The following is a 22911-nucleotide window of genomic DNA, read 5'->3' on the forward strand; positions in this document are numbered from 1 at the left end:
TCTGCTAACTGCTAACTGCAGTAGTGTCCTGTCACTATCAGCAGCCAGACAAAAACCTGCATGAGATTATCGTGGGCACCCAAGCCAGTTGGGTTCTTTGGGCTGGCATGGCACGGCAGCTGGGCCGAGTTCTATATCGTGCCCAAAGGGCCCAACTGGTTGCCCAACATATTGATACAAGACTTTCAAAGAGGCAAATAACATGGTGAAACAAAATGGGGTCACACATGTCAAATGATGCCAGCCAATGCTCTAAGACTGCCTCGAAAACCAGTCAGAAAAATCATGGCCAAGTAACAGGGCTTGGACAAAAAAGGAAACAAGATACCTAGCCAATATAGATGCTGGAGTACTGGTGTTTCAAAATCTTAGAGCATCACGATTCTGAGGCAGCGTGTCCAACCAATACAGAATATCTTTAGTAGGGAAAGCTATAATGATAACATAGAGTCATCTTGCTGAATTTTGACAGTGAAACGAGATGAGCAGTTAAACTGGACTACATATTCTGAGGTTGAAGCACGTATAAGTTATGATCCTAGTACATTTAGAGCAAGGGAAAATTGGATCCATACCACTCAAAGATGCGTATTGTAGAAATTTACCATCAAACTTCCTCGGTTAAGTTTAATAGCATCGAAAGTTTCCATGGTTCAGAAATTTACCACTCCATCACATTTCTTCCGTCTTCTCGGTGAACCACCGTTAACTCACAATCTTTCTCCTCTTCAGCTGCTTCGTGCTGGAAGGCAACAACATTGATGGATCCACCACGTCGCCTGAGCCTGACACGCCGCAGACGGATGCCATGGACATTATCTCCTCATCGGGGTTCGATTTCTCGAGCCTATTCAAGGACGACAGCGGAGTGCAGCGGTCCAGTGGAGCACCAGCACTACACAGCGCGGTTCATGGCGGCGGCAGTGGTGGATGGGGCCTGGGACAGTGGCGGCGCTGGAGAGCTTCAGGCTGGGGCGGAACGGTGGCCCTTGAAGCTACGTGCGATGATGTATCGCTTTGCTGGGGCCACGTGCGCCGCGAGCTGCCGCACGGTCTGCGCCTGCTCCTGGGGCGGTCGGCGCAGACCGGCAGATGCCGCGTTCGCCTCGAGCGCTGTGACCTGCCGCGCGGCCCGCCCCTGCTTTTGGGCGGCGGCCGTCAAGGCGTTCGGCGCGGATGCCGCGAGCTTGCTCCCTAGGGCGGCGGCGGGCGGTCCGCGTAGACGCCGCTTGCGCCGAGCGCGCCACGAGCTGCCGCGCGGCCGGCGTCGCATGCTCCTGGGGCGGCTGCAGTCTCCCGGTCGGTGCAGACGCCGCTTACACCGCGTGCACCACCAGCTGCCGCGTGGCCGGCTCCTGCTACTGGGGCGGCGGCTGTCGGGGCGGTTGGCGCAGACGCCGCAGGCGCGGGGCACGCCTCAAGCTGCCATGCAGCCGGTGCAGACGCCGCATTCGCAGGGCGCGCATCAAGCTGCCGGCGCCGCCTCTGGCGAAGTGGGAGCAGGGACGGAAGTAGGGGTCATCCATTCTCGGGCTAGGCTGCCGGTGCCGGCGCTAGGAGGGACCGAGGGAGCGACTGGCATGGAGCTGCTCGGGACTGAAAAATATCAAAATTTAACATGAAGCAATCTTTATCGTCTATTTCCTACGTAAAAAGTTTTAAAGTCAAACTCAAATTTATCTGTCATGCCACCTACAAACCTGATGACATCCTTTTCTTCTCTCTGAAACTTCTTCGGAAAGTCTCAATTTGTAAACATCACTTGTGACAAAACGTGTGAAACATACTCAAATTTTTACCATAGAATCTACGTATGATAGCATGAGATAGTGACAAATCTCATGATTTTCTGATGTCATTTGAATTTTATAGAATTTAAACACTATTCGCCCCCACGTCATAATATTTCGTGACCACAATTTTTGAAATCTCATTTGAACTACTAGTTAAGGTCTTACACTGCAGTCAATATCATGAATAGCATTTTTGACTAATTGTTTTCTATCATTCAAATTTGACTTCAAATGAATTAAATTAGTTAAAGATACCAAATATTTCGAGAAATATACCAAATTTAAACATAGAGTACCAATCAATATATGGAGAGGGTTGAAAATTTTTGAAAGGGAGAATTAGAAAATTTTTATAAACTTTGTCGTGTGCCAAAGAGAGGCGCACAACAAACATCATAGTTTGCCGTGTGCTAGAGGAGGGGCACACGGCAAACCCTAACAATCGTCGTTGGTCGTCCCTCGGGTTGACAGCCGAGGCACGTGACGCGCACATGATGGCCCTTTGCCGTGTGCTGTGGGAAGGCACACAACAAAGCTTAATGGCCGTCGTTGGCCGTCGCTCGGCTGTTAGGCCGACGCACGCAGCGCTCACGTGCAGCGGATTTGTCGTGTGCCTTATACAAAGGCGCACGGCGAATAGGACGGTTTGCCGTGTGGTATGTCTTTGTCGTGTGCTTTTTTCTTTGTGTTGCACGACAAAACTCCTATTTGCTGTGTTTCCGATATAATGCACACGGCAAAGCTGCTGACACACGGCAAAGTACGACTTTCCGGTAGTGAATCCTGAATATATGAATGTAGACGACACTGTCACCCTTGACAGTAGGCAGTACCTTAGAGGAGACACTCAATGAACAAGATACTTCCTCCGATGCTTTTTATTGGGATAAACCTTTGCAGCACGAGGTCCGAGACTTTGCATACCAAAATTTGTGACCCAAACCAATCGTTGTGGCCAAGCACCAGGATCTCTGACCCACATTCTACTAGACCGTAGGGATAGACGAGTTTGTCTGCCGGGACTGTGGCGATCAGCTTTGGCGGTTGCAGCGCACGACCTGTTCCCTCCCCATCTTGTGATCTTGCACAGGTGGGTCGATCTGGAGAACCTGGTGTACGTCGTCGCCGCATGATGTGGATTGTGGAAGCAGTGTCCACCATGTAAAGCTTTCCTTGGAACAACAATGGCGGAAGCGGACGTAGTCGAGCAGGTCGCCCGTGGCCATCAAGCGCGACGCCACCAGGCCCACCGCTCGCTCCTGCTTCTAGCGCCTTTTTTATTTTTGCATTTTTCAAAAAAAAATTTATAGAAATATATTTTTGGATTTAGGTTTTACAGTTCTATACCCCTACCGCCCGGCAGGGGGGCGGCAGTGGGCCTACCGCCCGGCAGGTGGGCGGTAGGGACCTATATGTAAATAAAAATAATTTTTTTTGCGCAAGAGTCCTTGGAGGGAGCCTGCCGCCCCCCTGCCGGGCGGCAGGCCCCCTGCCGCCCCACCAGTTGGCGGCAGGGGGCCTGCCGCCCGGCAGGGGGGCGGCAGGCTCCCTCCTCAAATATAAAACTCCAACCCTTCCCTCTGCGCCCTCATTTTATGCCCACGAGATCCAGAGAGGGGAGAGGGAGAGAGGAGGGGTGAGGGAGGTAAAAAAACCGGCGAAGCCCTGTAGGATTTTTGATCCGAACCGCAGGTAACCAATATTTCTCAACTTTGTCATTCCAGATTTTTTTTATATTTAATTTTTTGATTAGTATTTTTTATTGTTGTAAGCACTTAGGGTTCGGATTAGTGGTTATAATTGAAGGCATAGTATATTTGTAGATATTAGATTAATTAAAATGAAGTCTTTGCATGGCCAGATATGTCGAGCAAAGTGGCATTTCAAGTTCATTACGGTGACTTCTATAGAATTACTCATGATTTCTATGGAGTAAATCTATCAGCATTGGAAAGAAGACAGTGCAGTCTAGACAAACCCCTAGAGTGGAGTTTTGAGTCCATACGGAAATGTTTTCACAAGATGTTCAATGTGAATTCAAAGACCCATTTGCTTACGGTTCATACCTTGACTTCCTGGGAAGCTAATGGGGATTTCTGGGAGTTGATGCATATAAATAGTACGGAAGAATGGCAACATTACATGCACGCAGCTCTTGAAAGTGGGTGGCCTCTCGCAATGGTAATTCAGATTCACCAGAAGACCGGTGATTTAGGTGAAGGGTCAACACACACAACATATGACTGCAATGAAGAGATGGAAGAGGATAAAGAAGAAGAGAACGTGCAAGCTCCAGAACCAGAATCAGAACCATAAGGTTTAGCAGATGAAGGCGAGCGGATACCTGGAATTATGGAGGACATGGAGAAAGAAGACCAGGATGCACAAATAATAGAGCAATGTGGGGACTCATCGAACGATGAGGACGATGAGCGCTTCCCAGTGCTAGGTGAATGACGTAAAGAGGGTTTTGGTAATCCAGTGGTACAAGATATTAGATGTACGGATGGATCGGCTCCACCTACAAGAATTTGCCGCATCTAGTTGTGCATTTATTTGTGTGTACGAAATTAAGTATATTGTGTATGTACTATGTCTAAATGTCTTGTTTAACTAGTTGGCAGTGCGTATTTCTATAGAATTTGGTTGTAATGAACGTAACCTTTAATATAATATCTTATGTGGTATCTTGTTTAACGTTATATTTATATATCGTTCATTGTATCAAATTGGCTAGCCCCAAATGCTTGGACACATGGTTTGTCGCCACCTATAGCACAAGCCACCACATAATGTGACACATAGAAGATAGCTAAATGAGTACACATCCATGATACTGAAGAATCCAAATGAACAATATATGTTACACATTATTTCATGAAATCATCTAGGTAGTCACGCACAAGGGGAGGAACATCATCTCTTGGAGGCCATGGTTTGGGGGGCATGAAATCATCTAAGTCGTGATCCCAGTTAACAGAACTGGTGCTGGAGGTGGTGCAGTTTGACTTGACGAACCTCTTGACTTTCCCTTTCTCTCTTTTATGGTTCTACTTTCATGTACAGGGGGAGGAGCATCAGGTGTTCGAGGCCACGATTTGGGGGGCATGAAGTCATCCATATCGTCATCCCAGTTAACACAACTAGGTGCTCGAGGTGGTGCAGCACGACTTGACGAACCTCCGATCACGTGTTCTTGCGGAGGCTGAGAACTATGACCCGAAGATCTTTTCCACCTCCTTCGTCTAGTTTACGGCATAACTCCACCGAAGATACATACCAATTTTTTGAAATTTGGTATCGATTTGTTAATCAACTCCGTGTCCTCGGGGTAATCCTAGCATATAATTACACAATAATTTTACTATTTCGTAAATATGGATTACAAATAACGGACGTGATTAGAACTGAATAAGAGTTACCTTAATGTGCATCTCATACACCTCTGGCCGCATCCATATCTTACAAGTAGTTTGTAAGAATCCAATAACATGTTGATGATTCGCTAGTTCACATACCCTCATGTATATCTTCCTACGTTCTAGCAGGTATTCCTTTAAATCTTGCATTATAATACCTCGAAACAATGTCAAATATTTAAACTCAACTAATTTGGACAACACCATCTCTATCGTACCATCCGCTAATGGATCCAACTTCTTACTGATTACAAGACGTGTCATGATCTCAAGAAATATACTGGATTTTTCTTCGGTCCATGAAAATCCAACAGAATTAGAGGCAGACATTGCCTTATGCTGCAATAACAGTAAGGTACTGTCATACTAAGTTTACTATTCTATATTTCACTATCCAAAATCTAAATCTATTCTAATTCATGATTATTTTAGAAACAAGTCTATAATAGTTGAGAAATATTGGTTACCTGCGGTTCGGATCAAAAATCCTACAGGGCTTCGCCGATTTTTTTACCTCCCTCACCCCTCCTCTCTCCCTCTCCCCTCTCTGGATCTCGTGGGCAGAAAATGAGGGCGCAGAGGGAAGGGTTGGAGTTTTATATTTGAGGAGGGAGCCTGCCGCCCCCCTGCCGGGCGGCAGGCTCCCTCCAAGGACCTCTGCGCAAAAAAAATTTATTTTTATTTACATATAGGTCCCTACCGCTCACCTGCCGGGCGGTAGGGGTATAAAACTGTAAAACCTAAATCCAAAAATATATTTCTGTAAATTTTTTTTAAAAAAATGCAAAAATAAAAAAGGCGCCCTGCTTCTACACCGGCCCAACCAGCCCAATCTTCTTTACGGCCCAAGCATATCACTGCTTCTACCCCGGCCCAATCACGCCCTCAGCACGCTCCTTTCCTCCTCCACCACCCTCGCCGGCCGCCGCCTCCCTCACCGCACCGGCCGCCGCAGCGCGCCATATTCTGCCCTCCTGTTCCGCCGCTCCAAACCCCGCGGGGGAGAGGAAGCGGCCCCAAGGAAGATGGGGTGGAAGGCTGCGGAGAAGCTCATCAGGCATTGGAAGATCCTCCGCGCCGCGGTGACAACGTAAATCTCTCTCGTTCTCCACTCCATCCCCCCAGTCCCTCTTGTTAGCCCTACTTTCTTCTCATTGCTACCATTCCCCCTTTTTTTTCACTGCCAGGTGATGATCATCAGAGGCAAGGACAAGGGGGAGACAGGGCTCATCAAGCGGGTCATTCGGTCGCAGAATCGCGTCATCGTCGAGGGCAAGAACTTGGTAATTCGCCGTTGTATGTTTTACCCCGGCTATTTTAGCCAGGGTGTGGAATCAGTGTAGTAGATAATAACTTTTTAATTAGGACTGATACCAGCTGCATAATTGGCACTTTAGTTTGTGGCACACTGGCTATATTGATTCAATCAAACCTACCCCTCAAGTGGCTCTAGGTGTTCGTGAAATTCCCAAACTGGCCGCTCGTCATAAAATGTTCTGAATTTTCCGGAGTTCAGAGTACTATTGCCTCTGCGGCTGAGCTCACGTTTTTAATTTTGTGTTGCAAATGATTAGATAGTGCCCCGCTTTCATCCCTGTCGCACTGCTTTGATGCAGATCACATGAGTTTGACTTGAGGGCTGAATGATAGATATAGCCCCTCATCCCAAAGATACCACATGTCCATCATAACACAAAGATAGCAAAATAGGAAGAGAGCACATATTAATTATCAGTGAGAACTGAATATCTGTGTGCATTCTCTATGTATAGATGGATGTCGACCTTCAGCTTTTCATATTAGTTAGAGGTCTGTGATAGCAGTGGCACTCAGGCCACCAATATCGATAGTTCGTATAGTTTGATTGATTTTGGAACATATGAAAAAGTATTTTTTTTCTTTGTGTAACAATCCAATATTGTGTTTTACATACTGCAGTGCCCTCCTACATGCTTTACTGATTCTCTTTGGGGCATATGCCTACCTACCATATCTGCTGTTGCATACTGACATAAGATCCATAACAAAGATATTTAATAACTCAATTAGTTTATAAAGTGGTGGCCATTTAATTTGTATTGTGCAGTGGATCAGCTGTGGTGAATACCAAACAAGGCGAAACTGTATTTTTTTTTCATCTTACTACTGTCATTACATATTTGCTAGAAAGACGTAGCATATGTGCTTGTTTATTCTGGGTACTATTAACTGCAACCATCTTACTAATGTCATTGTCTTGTGCCTTGACATTCCCTCTTGCACACAAGGAAGTCCGTATATAATTGAACTATCATCATTTCAGGTTAAGAAACACATTAAGCAAGGTGAAGGGCACACAGGTGGTATTTTCTCCATTGAAGCTCCACTTCATGTTTCGAATGTCCAAGTTGTTGATCCTGTCACTGGGTATGTAATATGATAGATATTTTTTGCTACCTATAGAGATATTGCTTCTACATTTATAAAATCATTTGTCCACACAATTTTTATCGTAGTAAACCATGTAAGGTTGGATACAAGTATTTGGAAGATGGGACCAAAGTCAGGTTCGCTAGAGGGATGAATGCATCTGGTGCTGTGATCCCCCGGCCAGAAATTCTGGAGAGAAGAAAACCGAGACCTACATTATGTATGTCTCATGAAAACTTATTTTATGCTAACTAATGGTGATTCACATTATGCATGTTTTGTAAACACATTTTATATGCTTATTATATAGTGCTTTTCCAAGGCACATTAATTACCTAAAAAGGGTGTAAATGACTGGAACTTTTTGTGCATTTGATGTTTCCTTTATTTTGCCCTCCTGACGCTCAGATTTTTTTTTCCGGCATGGGAGTGCCATAGATTTTTGTGCATGTTAGACAACTGATTCCCCATAGTCACCCTACTGCAGTTGCTTTTGTGAAACAGTGAATGATGTTAATGAGGCAGGCATGAGAATAGTGGTTCAACATAGAATGGAGTGAAAAGATGCTATGTTTTGAGCAATAGTTATGAATAAGCTCCAAAGGATGATATAGATTGCATAAACTTTGATTTCACATCTCATCAAATACTCGTTCGCCTTTTCTCTATGGTCTGTATTTTTTGTTGCATGAAAACAAATGCACTATATTCCTGTTTGAGCATTGCTGGCATGTCCATTTTATGAATTGATGCATTCTGTTTCTTGGTTTGACTGTTTCCTTTCAATAACGCAGCTGGCCCAAAGGATACACCAATTGAGCTCGTGCTGGAGAAGACATTCGATGAGAAAGCTGGAATTGGTATGCCTGATCTATAACTGCTGCCTGCTGGCCTGACGCGATGTTTGTGCTGAGAGTTCATATGCGACCAGGTCCTATTAAAGTTATTAGGATACTGATGATCTTTGCAGTTGTAATGTGCTAGCCTCATAATAATCACGTACTAACGATCAAAAGAGACATTGCTGGCATGTATGTTGCCTTTTTTGTCGAGTGTTCGGTTCTGAAATGCATTATTGGATGAGAAACGGCAACATCTGTATCTTCTTAATGAGATATCCAGTTATGAAAAGAGATGGAAACTGAACTGGCTCCCGGATTGGAGAACTTGGGAAGCCATGCATTGACTCGCGCAAACAATTTGGAATCAGAGCTTGCAAGTACATATAAACAGCAATCATCTCTCCTGTACTACCTCAAGAGTGTTTTGAAAATACAATTACTACTTCAAGAATGACCAAACTGAATTCAGCATACAACAGGTTGTTACATTCAGGAAGCATGGTACAGAATTTCACCCAAAATTTGCGAATGTCGCCATACTATTCCTACTACAAGCTACAAGATATGATCGTGAGGCCTACTTCTTGATGGAACTCACTCTTCCATGCATGTCTAAGCAAGAATGCGTTCTTATGCAATTGCATCCATCAACGAGAGCAAATGCTGCTCCAACTCGTCGTCAGTCATCGTCGAGTAGGCGGGCGCGTCCTCCTCTGCTTCGACGGTCGGCACGGCCTCATCTAGGGCCTTCACCAAATCGTCCTCGTCGAAGTCGTCATCTTGAAGCGCCGCAGGGGACTCCACTGCTTCGTCTCTCAGTGCAGCGGCTTCAAAAGGATCACGTGTCTTCTTCCTCGTGTGCTCGGACGGCTGAGGCCGGCAGTGGTGTGCCGGTGCTTGCACTGGCATGTTGCAGGCACGTACCACTGGGGGAGTCGGTGGCGCAGGCACCGGCGTGCGCATCGACAGCGCTGCAAGACAGGTCGGAGCTGGCACCGGAGGCTGAGCTGAGGCCGGCAACGATCTGATCATCGAGGGAGTCGGCAGAGGAGCCACGCCACCGAGACAGATCTGCTGCTTTGGCTGCGGTGGTGCAGGCGCCGGAATGCGCCTCGGCGGCGCTGCAAGACGGGTCGGACCTGGCGGCGGAGGCTGAGCTGAGGCCGGCGACGATCTGATCACCGAGACAGTCGACGCAGGAGCCACGGCACTGTTAGGCACGCACGGCCGTGGTGGCGCGAAGTACGCCGTGCAACCGGCGGCCGGCTGCACGACTGGAGGGGTCGGGGCGACGACGGTACCCCGCGTCCACTTGGGGCCCGGCGGCTCGGGAACCTGCGGCGCTGGCCTCTTGGGCGGCGGCGGCGGCGGCGCCTGCGCGATCACGACGGGCGCAGGTGGCGCGAAGAAGGCAGCGGATTCTTGGTGTGCCGCGGAGCCTGGAGCGGCCCTCGGGGAGACGTAGATGTTGCAGAACACATACTGCCTGTCGCCGACGATGGCGTCCTGCAAGCAGCACGAGGACTCGTCCATGAGCCAGTCCGTGTACGCGCCGCCCTTCTTGTACCGCAGCTTCCTCATCTCGCCGACCTTCACTTGCTTGCCGTCCACGATGTCCGTCACGCTCTGCGAGTGCCACGACCCTGCGCCGGCGGCGCGCGCGGCCTTGCTGGCCTTCCCCGCCCTGTGCGGCTGCTGGAGCTTGCAGTGGGTGAAGAAGAAGCGGTGCCCGGTCCTGGGTAGCGGGCGGAACTGGCGGGCGAGCTCGCCGGGCTCGCAGGCGTAGACGTCGGCGTGGTGGATGAAAGGGCGGACGGCTTCGTGCATCGGCGCGCCGGCGAGGAGCTGCGGCAGGTAGTAGGTGGCGGCCTCGAGCGGCTTCGGGTCAAAGCGGAAGCCGCGGAAGAAGATCTCCGGCCCCAGCGACGGCATCGCCATGTCGATCGGCGAGACGAGACGGCTTCGCCGAAAGTGGAAGAGATGCGAGGGATCGATGGAGCAATGGAGGGGAGGCGGGTTCGATTTATAGGCGCGGCCACAAGTCGGAGCGCGCGGTCGGATTGGTGAGATGGGAATCTGACTGGCTGCTGGTCGGAATCCGCTCTAGAGTCGATCGGACGCAGCATCATCAAGCACACATGCATGTCGTGGCGTCACCGTGCGAGCGCGGCGAGGGGCACGGCCTCCGCGAGCGGCGTGGCGACGGGGGAGTCGCGGCACACGGGGCAGGTGGCGCTCACCCGGAGCCACAGCTCAGCGCAGCACGCGTGCAGGCGGTGCTCGCACCCGGGCCCGCGGCGCAGCTCGTCGCCGCGCGCGAACTCGCCGAGGCAGATGGCGCACGGGCTGCCGCCGTCGTCACCGGGGCCGGCGACGTGCGGGTACTTGGGGTACACTGCGTCGATGGCGGCGACGTTGAGGCCCGGCACAGCGGTTGCGGATGGCGGGGCTGCTGTGTCGGTGGCGGCGAGGAGCGTGGCGGCGTGCGCGGTGCCGGCCTTGTGAGGACGCAGAGGTAGGAGACGAGCATCATGGTGGAGACGAGGACGAGGACACCTACCGCGATGGAGATGTTAGAAGGTACGGCGAAACAAACGACGAAGAACAGAATTATCAAACTGCAGGAAGACACGAGATTTAACGTGGAAAACCCTCCAATGCGAAGGGTAAAAACCACGGGTGCCAGCTAGCAAGAATTTCACTATATCGGATGTGTGTTTTATAACGCCTAGCGACGGTTTACAAGAGGAATAATGAACTTATGGAGCAAACCCTAATCAAAGGTATATGTACCCTAATCCGGCCCAAGCCTTCCGGCGAGGACCTCCGCTCCGCTCTGTCGGAAGTTGGTTTTTTTTTACAGAATTTGGATCATAATATAACATACTCCACCTTAAGACAAATTTCTTCTTGTCGCATATCAAATCATCACCTGAACACAACAAAAAACAGAACTTCTAGCGCCAAATAGCCTCTTGGGCTATGCTGTCAAACCAACTAAGCTTAAGCAAAACTCAAACTTAGCTACAAGAACTGATTTAGTCATCATATCAGCTGGATTATCATAAATTTTGATCTTGCATACCTTCAGTTTGCCTTGTGAAATAACATCACGAACATAATGGTACTTGACATCAATATGTTTTGTCCTCTAATGAAACATCTGATCTTTGGTGAGGCAAATAGCACTTTGACTTTCACAGAATAGATCAATGCAAGAATCAACTCCACACAGCTCAGCAAACAAATCTTTCAGCCAAACTGACTCCTTGTACGCTTTAGCAATAGCCATATATTCTACTTCTGTAGTAGACATAGCAACAAGAGGCTGCAAAGTAGCCTTCTAACTCACAGCACAACTGTCAACAGTGAACACATATCCTGTGAGTGATCTGCGCCTATCCAAATCAGCAGCATAATCAGAATCCACATAACTAATGAGTCTCTAATCAGTTCTCCCAAACTTTAAACAAGAATCTGCTGTCCCTCTGAGGTACCTGAAAATCCACTGAACTGGATTCCAGTGTTCTTTACCAGGATTAGACATGTATCTGCTAATCAAACTCATAGCATATGATAAATCTGGTCGAGAGCAAACCATGGCATACATCAAAGAACCAACAGTACTAGAATATGAGACTTTTGACATGTATTCAACATCCACTGCGCTCCGGCCCAAACCTCTCGGCGACGGGCCTCCGCTCCGTCAGAAGTTGGCCTTTTTCTTGTAAAGAATTTAGATTACAATATAACAGGAGATGCCGTAGCCGAGGCCCGTGAGTGCGTCCACCCGCAGCATGGCGCCGCGGCCGATGAGGAACACCTCATGACCCAGCGCGACGGCGCGCACGTGCGCGAAAGCAGAGGAGGAGCCCGCACAATGCAGGAGCGGCGGAGGCAGGGGCAGTGCGGCGACCTCGAGTTCTGGACTGAGGGACTGAAAAGGCGACAATAGGGGGGTGAATGGGAGCCTATTAAAATTTCTTGCAATCGGAATGATCGGCTTAGTCCCGAAGTACACGCCCAACCCTAGAGTCCTAGGCACAGTGTGGAGTAGCTATGGAGAAGCTACACCAACACAAGAAAGCCCTAGGGATCCAACGCGGAAGCAAATACCGCAAAGTAGCACGAGAAACAGCAAGACACAGCACGGTATAACTCACCGGTTGATCCGACGCACTACCCAGAACACACTACTCACCGGTTGAATCGACATAACATGACCACAAGCTTCGGTTTAACCGGTGATAGGTGAAAACTCTGTTCGAGTCCAGAAACGATTTTCCAGTCCGCGCCTCTCCCAAAAACTCGATGATCGTAGGATCAAAACAAGTCCAAATCTCACCAAAATTCGTAGGCACAATCACAAAGGACTTGTGAACATGACCATGGAAGGAATCGCCGAATCACTCCATGGTTTGGGAGGAATCGAAGAAATTCTGAGCACGATTCGGGTTTTCTCAAGAACACAACTACTTCGATTCAGGGGGACTCGTGATTCTAGAGAGTATAGCACTAGGCTAGAAGGTTTTGAATCACTACAAAGAGTCACGAAATCATCAAGAATCAACCCATTAACTTGTGCTCATGAATCGACAAAAGAAAATCGAAATTCAATCAAACGAGACACAAGATAAGCAAAAACGAGATGAATTCAAAACCCCGGAGGGCACAAGGAGGGAAATGCCTCCTTTCCCGATCAATCTCATTACAAAATCCTCAAGAATCCATGGCTAAAAACCCTAGTCCTAGAGAGGAGAGGGAGAGAACCAAGAGGGAGAGAGGGGCGACGGGAGGAGGCTGCTGCTCTGTTCTTGCACTGGGGAAAAGGCAAAAAAAAAGAGAGAGGGAGAGAGGGTGAGGGGTTTTTTAAACCCAACAACTCTTAACCCAAAAGACTAAACTACCCCTATACTCAATTAAACACTAGAAAGCCCGTAGGGGCAAAACCAGAAAAAGATACAAGGACTCATCCGACGGTCGAGGTTCTTTCTTCGAGTCGAAGTCTTCTCCGCGATGCCGCCATGTGGATGAAGCTCCGGTCCGCGGTTTTGGAGGGTCCGCGAAACCCGGGTAGGTGGCCGGTTTTGAGAAAACCGAAAAAACTCCACACGCGGGAAGATTCCCGCCTCCACGCCGTGGCCCTAGACGCCGTTCCCGCCTCGGCCTTCTGACGGCCCTAGACGCCGCCAGACGCCCGTCACCTCCTCGCCCGCAGCGAGGCCCTAGACGCCGTCGACGCCCGTCGCCTCTGTCAGTCCCGAGACCAACGCCCGTGCCTCCACGACTTGGCGTCTTCTACCGCCGTCTGCCTGCTTGGTTTTGTGGTGCAAACCAAGAAACCCGCCTTCCATCGTCGCTTGCGCCCTCGATCCAGGAGTGGACGCCACAGCTGCCGCCCGGCCCGAGCTCCTCCACGGCAACTCTCCGTCGACACTCGACGCCCGTGTACCTGCAATCCAAAGACCAAGCGCACGATCACACCGCACGGTTGACAATTCACTCATCACAAGCAGGATAGAGTACTCAACTTTCCTCAATCTCCCCTTTGATGAGTGCATTGTCAACACACCACAAACGAACCAAGATTGAAACAAAAACAGTGAAGAATAAAGAAACAAGAGAGAACTTGAACAAGTGACAAAAGCTCGAAAGAAGCAAGAACAAGTCACTGGACCAAGCAAAAATCAATTCACTAAGACAAGGGCAACGGCTCGACGCAATCGATCAAACACAAGCATGACCCCTCAAAGACAGAGGCAGGGCTCAACACAGTCATGCCAGAAGCGAAAGGAAAACTAGGAGCTAAACAAAGCAGAAACTCCATGCATTTCCCCCTTACCAGTGCAACTCTCACCACATGTATGCACTCTCAAAGTCCTGTGCACAACAAGTTTTTGGTTCTCTCAAAAATCAAGCAATTAAAATCCCACAACTTCTCCCCCTTGTTGGCACATGCACACATCAAGGCTAAACAGACCTAAAACTCCCCCTGAAACTGAGACTCCCCCTGAACTTATGTTATGTAATGAATGCAATGCAGGAGGTGTAAGTGAAAGCATTCAGGGATACAAGGATATGAGCAACAACTAGTCACAAGGACGTGTGCATCCATAAACAAGACCTGCATCTAGCTCAACAGGGTATATCAAATTAGTCTAGAGCTAGGCAAGTTCAGTTTAGGAAAAATAAAAGCATCACCCTTGATCTAGCACTAGTAAATAGGGAATGAAAGACAGTGCTAATCAAACTCATACAGGTGAGCCAAAAACATCCAAAACATGTTGTAAACATTGGTTTTGCAATCTCATTATATCAGGCAATTTAATGCCAGGGGTTGAGAGCTTGTCATGCTTTACTTAGCAATGAGACCAAGCCTATGCCAAATGCAATCAGAAGCTTAAGGCACTCGTTTTAGTCATACACAGCCTTGCCCGGGTTCTCACAAGTGCAAAGTGAGCCGTCCCGAAAGCTCGATCAGTGCGACAAGCAATCCCACCTGGATCTTTCCATTCTATTTCAAGTACAATTCAAGCAATTTTATCAATTTTAGATCGTGTCAAGTATGAATTGCTGAACAAAAGGCTACACTAGCATGAACGAGATAGCAAAGCATATCAACACACCCTAACATGCTAGTAGCCAAGATAGGGTGACCATGTCTTCAAATTTTCAAATCAAAATAGCTTAACTCAGATGAAGTCATATACACAGTGGAGCAAGCTATACATGATCACATTTATAAACTCACACTAGCAAGCACTAGGAGATCATAGCAATGTATACAAGAATGCTAGTGCAAGTGAAGCAATGCAAAATGCAGAAATATACAATGCATATGCACAATGCAACTACCAAACCTAGAAAACTAAGAGAAGAACAAATAAACCCTACAAAGCTAACCAAAGAAAAATCAGCGATCAAAAGGGGTAACAAACCCCAAGCTCCCCTCGCAAGCGAGCAAAGGTGTCCTGCTCAAGAGGTTTGGTTAGGATATCTGCGGTTTGCCTCTCTGAAGGGACATGGATCAAGTCTATGTGGCCTCTCTCATGATTGTCTCGCAGGAAGTGGAACCGGATATCTATGTGTTTGGTTCTGGAGTGTAGGACAGGGTTCTTTGCAATACTAATAGCAGACATATTGTCTACAAAGATGGGAACCCTATCATAACTCAGTCCATAATCCTGTAAGGTTTGTTTCATCCAAAGGATCTGGGAGCAGCAGCTAGCGGCGGCAACATACTCAGCTTCTGTGGAAGAAAGCGCTACGCTAGCCTGCTTGCGAGAGGACCAAGACACCAAAGATGTACCGAGAAATTGACAAGTGCCGGATGTCGACTTGCGATCCAACCGTCACCCACCAAAGTCGGCATCAGAAAAGCCCACTAAAACCATAGAAGAATCCGCAGAGTACCAAAGACCAAATTCAGGGGTGAATTTCAGATACCTAAAGATGCGTTTCACCACCTGCCTGTGGGAGGTGCACGGCGAAGCCTGGTACCGCGCACAGAGGCCGACGCCGAACTGAATGTCCGGCCGCGTCGCCGTCAGGTACAGGAGGGAGCCGATCATGCTCCTGTACTCCGTCTGGTCCACTGCCTCGCCGTCCAAGTCCTCATCAAGCACCGTCGCAGTGCTAATCGGAGTCGGCTGAGGAGATAAGTCACTCATGTCGAACTTCCGCAGTAAGTCCTTGGTGTACTTCGCTTGATGGACGAACATGCCCTAAGGAGTTTGCTTGATTTGCAGCCCGAGGAAGAACTGCAGCTCACCCAACATGCTCATCTCGAACTCCCTGGACATCTGCTCAGAAAACTTGGAGACAAGAGCGTGAGAAGAGCCACCAATGATGATATCATCCACGTAAATCTGAACCAATAGAAAGTCAGAGCTAGAGCGCATGAGGAACAAGGTTTTGTCAACACATCCCATTTTAAAACCTTAAGCAAGCAAAAAGGTTTTAAGCCTATCGTACCAAGCTCTAGGCGCCTGTTTCAAACCATAAAGAGCTTTCTGAAGTTTGTAAACACGGTTTGGAAACTTGGGATTTTCAAAGCCAGGGGGTTGCTTCAAATAAACCGCTTCTTCAATAAAACCATTCAAGAAGGCAGATTTCACATCCATTTGGATAATTTTAAAACCCTTGGAAGCAGCAAAAGCAAGAAAAATCCGAATCGCTTCTAAGCATGCATGGCATTTACCCAATTGGAGTCAGAAAGTGCGTGTCCAACATATTTGGGCTCGAAAGAGGCAACAAACGCTGAATGAACAAAGCCAGCGATACTTGTTACCATGGACCGTGTGACTCGCTCGTTGAGGTCACCTAGCATCTGTTGAGGTGGATGACGACGCTGAATGTGTCGCGGTGCTTCCCTTGTCGAAGTCGCCTCCTCCTCAACCAAAGCTGGTGCCTCCACAGGTGCAGCTGGGAAAGGCTGAGTCACCTGCTCGATCGGCCCCCGTGAAGTAGATGAAGTCAGATCGGGGCCGTCGTCATCGTCCGAGCTCGTGGCGAAGGCGGTTTGGTCCACAGCACGCGTGGTAGCCTCAGCGTCACCCTCCGCAGCTTCTTCCTCCTCATCTTCAAAGATGGAGGTGCCGAGCTCATCATCTCCTGCAACTTCAAAGACAGAAGCATTGCACAGTCCAGTCTCGTCGAAAGTGACTTTAAAGTCTCTCTGATGATGTTAGAATCAATAAGCAACACACGGTATGCTCTGGAATGAGATGCATAACCGAGAAAAATGCCGTTAGTCGAGCGAGACTCAAACATATCAAGATTTTCTTCTTTCAGCACAAAACACCGGCAACCGAAAACTCTGAGATGGTCAACACGGGGCTGGCGTCCAAAACGCAACTCATAAGAAGTCTTGTGCATGAAAACACACAAGAAAATGCGGTTGGACACATAACAAGCGGTATTGACCGCCTTAGCCCAGTACTTTCGAGGAGTCCTATGCTCGTCGAGCATCGTCCTCGCCATCTCAACCAGCGTCCGATTCTTCCGTTCTACAACTCCATTTTGCTATGGAGTGTAGGGGGGAGAACACTGGTGTTCGAGCCCTTGATCACTGCAAAAGGTGTCAAAATGAGCGTTTTTGAATTACGTGACATTATCACTGCGAATCGCTCGCATGGCCTGGGGTAGCTCGTTTTTCAATCTCAAGATCAAGTCTCGAACAAACTCGAAAGTCTCATCCTTGGTTCTCATGAAAAAGACCCAAGAATAGCGAGAAAAGTCGTCCACGATCACAAGAACGTACCACTTCCCACCAACTGACATCACCCGAGAAGGACCTACTGTGTCCATGTGTAGCAACTCTCCAGGATGAGCGGTCATCACCTGATTAACAGGCGGATGAGAAGCGGCAATCATCTTTCCGTGGCGACATGGATGAAAAACAAGGTCCTTTTCAAACTTCAATTTGGGCAATCCTCGGATTAGGCCAAGTGAGCTAAGTCTCGACAACAAATCGAATCTCAAATGTCCAAGTCTCCTATGCCACTTCCACAGATCGGAAGAACCACCAGCCAACAAGCAATGAGAAGGGCCAAGAGAAGTTCCAGAGAAGTCAGCCAAGAAAACCTGATCGCGAGGTAAAATCCGGCAAATCAAATCTCCTCTGGAATCCAAAACATGAGAACAACCCTCCTTGAAGCGAACTTCAAACCCCTCATCAAGAAGTTGCGAAACAAAGAGCAAATTGAACCCAAGGTTCGAAACCAAAGCAACGTCTCTCAGGGTAAACCGATCAGAATCTCGAACAGCACCTAAACCACGTACCTTTCCCTTACCATTGTCACCGAACACAATGTATTCTTTTGAGTGCATTGGGGTGAGGCTGGAGAACCATTTGTCATTCCCGGTCATATGGCGCGAACAACCGGAGTCCATGATCCACCTATTCTCCAAGCCTCCAACCTGCACATCAGTAGTGAGACAAAGGGTGAGCAAATGTCTCAACACTGGGGTTAGCAAAGTGAGAAGCAAACCAGTGTCGAGCCATTTGCTCTACAGAAGGGTTAGCAAGATCAAAAGCGTGTCCCTTGTCCCGTCTACTGCGAGGCTGATGACTACCACCGCGAGGAAAGCGTGGTGCATCGTAACCTCCTCCAAAGCCTCGGTCCCGTGGTCCATAGCCGTACTGAGGACGACCAGGAGCATGACCGGCAAAGCGACCACCCGCTGGAGCACGGTAAACACCACCGTCTCCCTGTCTTCCACCTACACGGCGCGCCCTTGCATCTTGCCTACCACCACGCAGAGGAGGACCATGCACCCGAGTAGAGTACATCTCCGAGTTGCGTCTCTCCTGCTCACGCCTCACAGCCCTCTTCCTCCTGAAGCAAAACTCATCCAGGTGACCCTCTCTGTCACAGTACTCGCAGTGGTACCTCACCTCTCTCTTTGGAGGTGGAGGCCTAGCCTACGGACGTGGAGGAGCAACCCCCTTCTTTTGGGTAACCTGGGCTGTGGCAGCAGGGAGCGTATCGAGGGGATTCCTCAGCTCATTGGGCTTTGGAACCCAAACCTGCTTCTGTGGAGGTGCTTTTGATGGTTCCTTAAGCACACCATCCACGGGGTCAACCAGTGAAGGCTGTGTGCTCGTGCAAGTAGTGTTCAGAGCACTTGGAGCTCCAGCAGCCTTGCCGATCTTATCATACAACTTGTCAAAGTCTGACTTCGTGTATGTGTAACCGACCCCAAACCCATCACCACGCTTGAACTGCTTGATCATCATGCCCAACTGCGGCTCACTAGCAGAAACCCAACTAAGAATCGCCCTAAGATAGGTATTCTCATTCTCCAAGTTGGCTTTCTCTACCGCGAGATTATCCAAATCAGAGATCAAACCAGGTCAAACATGACAATCAATAGGTGGGCTAGACTCCCCGACCTTAGTCTTCCCCAAAGACTTAATCAAGGCGTTCTTCTCATCTAGCTCCGACCTAAGCGTGGGACAAAGCTTACAGGCACCAAGCAGAACAGACCTAGATCTAAGCTCATCTAGTTCACAAACAACAGTGGCAAACTTAGACTGCAAAGAAGCTAGATCAGACTTAAAGATAGGACACTCATCATATTCAAGCACATCACTAACAATGGGAGCGTCCTTAATTAGTTCAAGCTCATGCTTGGCCTTGGCTAGCTCGTGAGACACGTAAGAAACCGAGGTCTTGGCAACATCCAAGTTCGCGACGTTCTCATCGTGCTTGCCATGGAGAGAAACAAGATCATTCATGTGAGATATGCAGCCAGCGCACTCATCCTCACTAGATTTCTCACTAGCACAAGCCAGCTCAGCCCTAAGCTTTCTACGCTCTCTAGCTGCTTCCTTAAGCAGCCTCTTCTGGTTGTCGAGAGCGGCGTACAACTCACTAACCTCAGTATCAAGGAGGTCGATGGTGGAGTTTACCTCTGAATCACTCTCGGATCCAGGAGAAGAGTCGACGTGCGTCGGTGTAGCATGTTCACCCGAAGACGCACGAGCACCATTTGCTTCACCCGCCATGGTGCAGAAGCCCTTGCGCCGACCGGCCGCCAAGCAAAGGCCGATGAAGCCGGTGGCATCCTTGTCCCGCTTCTTCTTCTTCGTGTCGTCGTCAGAGGTCGGTGAAGAAGAGCGGTCGGTGTCGGAGCTCTTGTCGAGGTCGCTGAGCTGCGCCAGAAAGGCCTTCTCCCGCTTCTTGGCCTTGTACTGGAAGCGCTTCTTGAGCGACTCCTTGTCGAAGCATCCTCCCCGGTCACGACTGTGGTGCTTGTGGCGCCGACGCTCCTTGTTGGAGCCTCCCTAGTCGTGGTCGCGGTGGCGGTAGTAATCGGGGTTGTTGTTCTAGCCACCACCAGACTTCTTGGGGCACTCGGCGATGAAGTGGTTTGGATCGCCGCAGTGGTAGCACCTGGGGTTCTTCCGCCTCTGCCGGTTGTGGTAGACACGCTGGAACTTGCTGATGAGAAGGCACAAGTCGTCATCACCCAACGTCTCTAGCTGCTCATCTGTAACAGAGGGTAGAGAGGCAAGAGAAAAGTCAAGAGCAGAGTTAGCGTTAGAGCTCGATCCACCTGGGCAAGTCACAAGAGCGATGCTCTTGGAAGGAGGGGCACCATTGAGCTTGGCTCGTGTCTGGTTATTCACCTCCGTGGCCTTGAGCTTGCTGAAAAGCTCATTCACGGTCAGAGTCTCATAGCTTGCAGACTCGATGATCGTGTTCACCTTGAGATCCCACACAAAGCGGTCAAGTGCGTAGAGCAACTTGAGGGCCTTCTCATGCTCTGTGTACTCAAGGGCTTCAGCAGATCTGTTCGCATTGACTTTGTTCACAATCGATTGAAACCGACTGAACATGTCGCCAATGCTCTCACCCGGCCCTTGTGTGAAATTCTCATATTCACGCCGATGAGTCTCAAACAGTCTGGCCTTGACCTGAGGTGTGCCCTCGTGGTAGTTCTCAAGACACGTCCAAACCTTGTGGGCTGCCTGAAAACCCTGGACGTGTGAGAACTCCGCACGAGAAACGCCAGCGAACAAGGCATTGACAGCCTTGGCGTTGGCCTCGTGCTCGGACACCTGAAAAGGAGAGGTCCGAATGGCAAGCACCTCGTAAGCCTGGTTCTTGGTGATCTCGCAAACCTCGGCTCCCATGCTTTGCAAGAAGGCTCGCATACGCACCTTCCAATAAGCATAATCCTCGCCAGCAAACACAGGGATCTTACCAAGACTCGCCATGGCCGCCAAATGGTTTTCAAACCGGTCAAGGTACTGAAAACCTTAACCAAGCTCTGATACCAATTGAGGGACCGAAAAGGCGACCAGAGGGGGGGGTGAATGGGAGCCTATTAAAATTTCTTGCAATCGGAAAGATCGGCTTAGTCCCGAAGTACACGCCCAACCCTAGAGTCCTAGGCACAGTGTGGAGTAGCATGGAGAAGTTACACCAACACAAGAAAGCCCTAGGAACAAACAAGATCCAACGCGGAAGCAAATACCGAAAAGCAGCACGAGAAACAGCAAGACACAGCACGGTATAACTCACCGGTTGATCCGACGCACTGATTTGAATAGCGTCGGTTCAACCGATGAGCAGAGCCGGTAGCAGAGAAACGAGCACCGGTCAATCCGATGTGGGGATTGACTCAGCGTCGGTTGAACCGGTGTTAGCTCACACCGGATGATCCGACAAAATCAAGTCCAATCACCGGTGCAGTTGTCCAGAGGTACTGCAAAACGACTTACAACGCACCGGTTAAACCTATGAGATCAAAGCATTTGCATCGGTGCAGTTGTCCAGAGCGTCCTCAAACCAAACCTGCTGTACACCGGTTGATCCGACGTTCTACAGACCCTATATGCCGGTGCAACGATTCAAATGCCAAAACCCTAACCCAGAACACACTACTCACCGGTTGAACTGACGTAACATGACCACAAGCGTCGGTTTAACCAGTGATAGGTGAAAACTCTGTTCGAGTCCAGAAACGATTTTCCAGTCCGCGCCTCTCCCAAAAACTCGATGATTGTAGGATCAAAACAAGTCCAAATCTCACCAAAATTCGTAGGCACAATCACAAAGGACTTGTGAACATGACCATGGAAGGAATCGACGAATCACTCCATGGTTTGGGAGGAATCGAAGAAATTCTGAGCACGATTGGGGTTTTCTCAAGAACACAACTACTTCGATTCGGGGGGACTCGTGATTCTAGAGAGTATAGCACTAGGCTAGAAGGTTTTGAATCACTACAAAAAGTCACGAAATCATCAAGAATCAACCCATTAACTTGTGCTCATGAATCGACAAAAGAAAATCGAAATTCAATCAAACGAGACACAAGATAAGCAAGAATGAGATGAATTCAAAACCCCAGAGGGCACAAGGAGGGAAATGCCTCCTTTCCTGATCAATCTCAGTACAAAATCCTCAAGAATCCATGGCTAAAAACCCTAGTCCTAGAGAGGAGAGGGAGAGAACCAAGAGGGAGAGAGGGGCGACGGGAGGAGAGCTGCTGCTCTGTTCTTGCGCTGGTGAAAAGGCACAAAAAAAAAAAGAGAGAGGGAGAGAGGGTCGGCGGGGATGCAGGACCTGGCGAGCCACGAGAAGCCGCGGGGGTGGCAGCTCTCCGCAGCCATGGCTGCCAGATCGGGAGGGAGCTCACCAACCGAAAGAAGCTCTGAATGCTTTGGGTAGGGCATCCACAAAAGCCTCAAAAGTTGTTTGGTCATTTACCTGCACGCTGAACGCCTGAAGAAGTGAAGATGCCGAAAACACGGGAACTCTGTCACGATCATTCCCGTGTCAACATGTTCAGTTTAGCAAGTGACCTGCTTGGGGTCGGCACTGGCTTGTGGCCTGTTCGATCGCTTTCATGTGTGACATGGACAAAGCGTAACCAAGCCTGTGGCGAGTTGCTGCTGAACCTTTCTTTTTCCACTACAAAAGAAATGTTGCT

The 22911-nt window shown here is 49.1% G+C and overlaps 2 protein-coding genes across 2 annotated transcripts; one reads left to right on the forward strand and one right to left on the reverse strand.

Moving 5' to 3' along the window:
- The first annotated feature begins 808 nt into the window (after window positions 1-808).
- LOC120684745 lies at window positions 809-8731 on the forward strand. The gene is made up of 5 exons (XM_039966628.1): window positions 809-1170; window positions 6011-6302; window positions 6400-6495; window positions 7515-7618; window positions 8416-8731. The coding sequence occupies exons 1-5, from the start codon at window positions 809-811 to the stop codon at window positions 8438-8440; spliced, it is 879 nt and encodes a 292-aa protein (XP_039822562.1). The 3' UTR covers window positions 8441-8731.
- A 1885-nt stretch (window positions 8732-10616) lies between these two features.
- On the reverse strand, window positions 10617-21190 carry LOC120684747 (RING-H2 finger protein ATL39-like). The gene is made up of 3 exons (XM_039966629.1): window positions 21134-21190; window positions 12209-12400; window positions 10617-10961 (listed from the first exon to the last, which is right to left on the reverse strand). Exons 1-3 carry the CDS (start codon window positions 21188-21190, stop codon window positions 10617-10619), a joined length of 594 nt encoding a protein of 197 aa, XP_039822563.1.
- Between the last annotated feature and the right edge of the window lie 1721 nt (window positions 21191-22911).

Source organism: Panicum virgatum, chromosome 8N (genome assembly GCF_016808335.1).
Source record: "Panicum virgatum strain AP13 chromosome 8N, P.virgatum_v5, whole genome shotgun sequence".
Classification (NCBI taxonomy): domain Eukaryota; kingdom Viridiplantae; phylum Streptophyta; class Magnoliopsida; order Poales; family Poaceae; genus Panicum; species Panicum virgatum.

Coding starts and splice junctions, on each gene's coding strand:
- LOC120684747 (XM_039966629.1), bottom strand. CDS start 21,190: ATGGCGAGTCTTGGTAAGATCCCTGTGTTTGCTGGCGAGGATTATGCT. Junction 12,401..21,133: donor AGGATTATGCTTATTGGAAG/GTGCGTATGCGA, acceptor TCGCCTTTTCAG/TCCCTCAGTCCAGAACTCGA. Junction 10,962..12,208: donor ACGGCATCTCCTGTTATATT/GTAATCTAAATT, acceptor CGTCCTCACAAG/GCCGGCACCGCGCACGCCGC.
- LOC120684745 (XM_039966628.1), top strand. CDS start 809: ATGGACATTATCTCCTCATCGGGGTTCGATTTCTCGAGCCTATTCAAG. Junction 6,496..7,514: donor TCGTCGAGGGCAAGAACTTG/GTAATTCGCCGT, acceptor TCATCATTTCAG/GTTAAGAAACACATTAAGCA. Junction 7,619..8,415: donor GTTGTTGATCCTGTCACTGG/GTATGTAATATG, acceptor TCAATAACGCAG/CTGGCCCAAAGGATACACCA.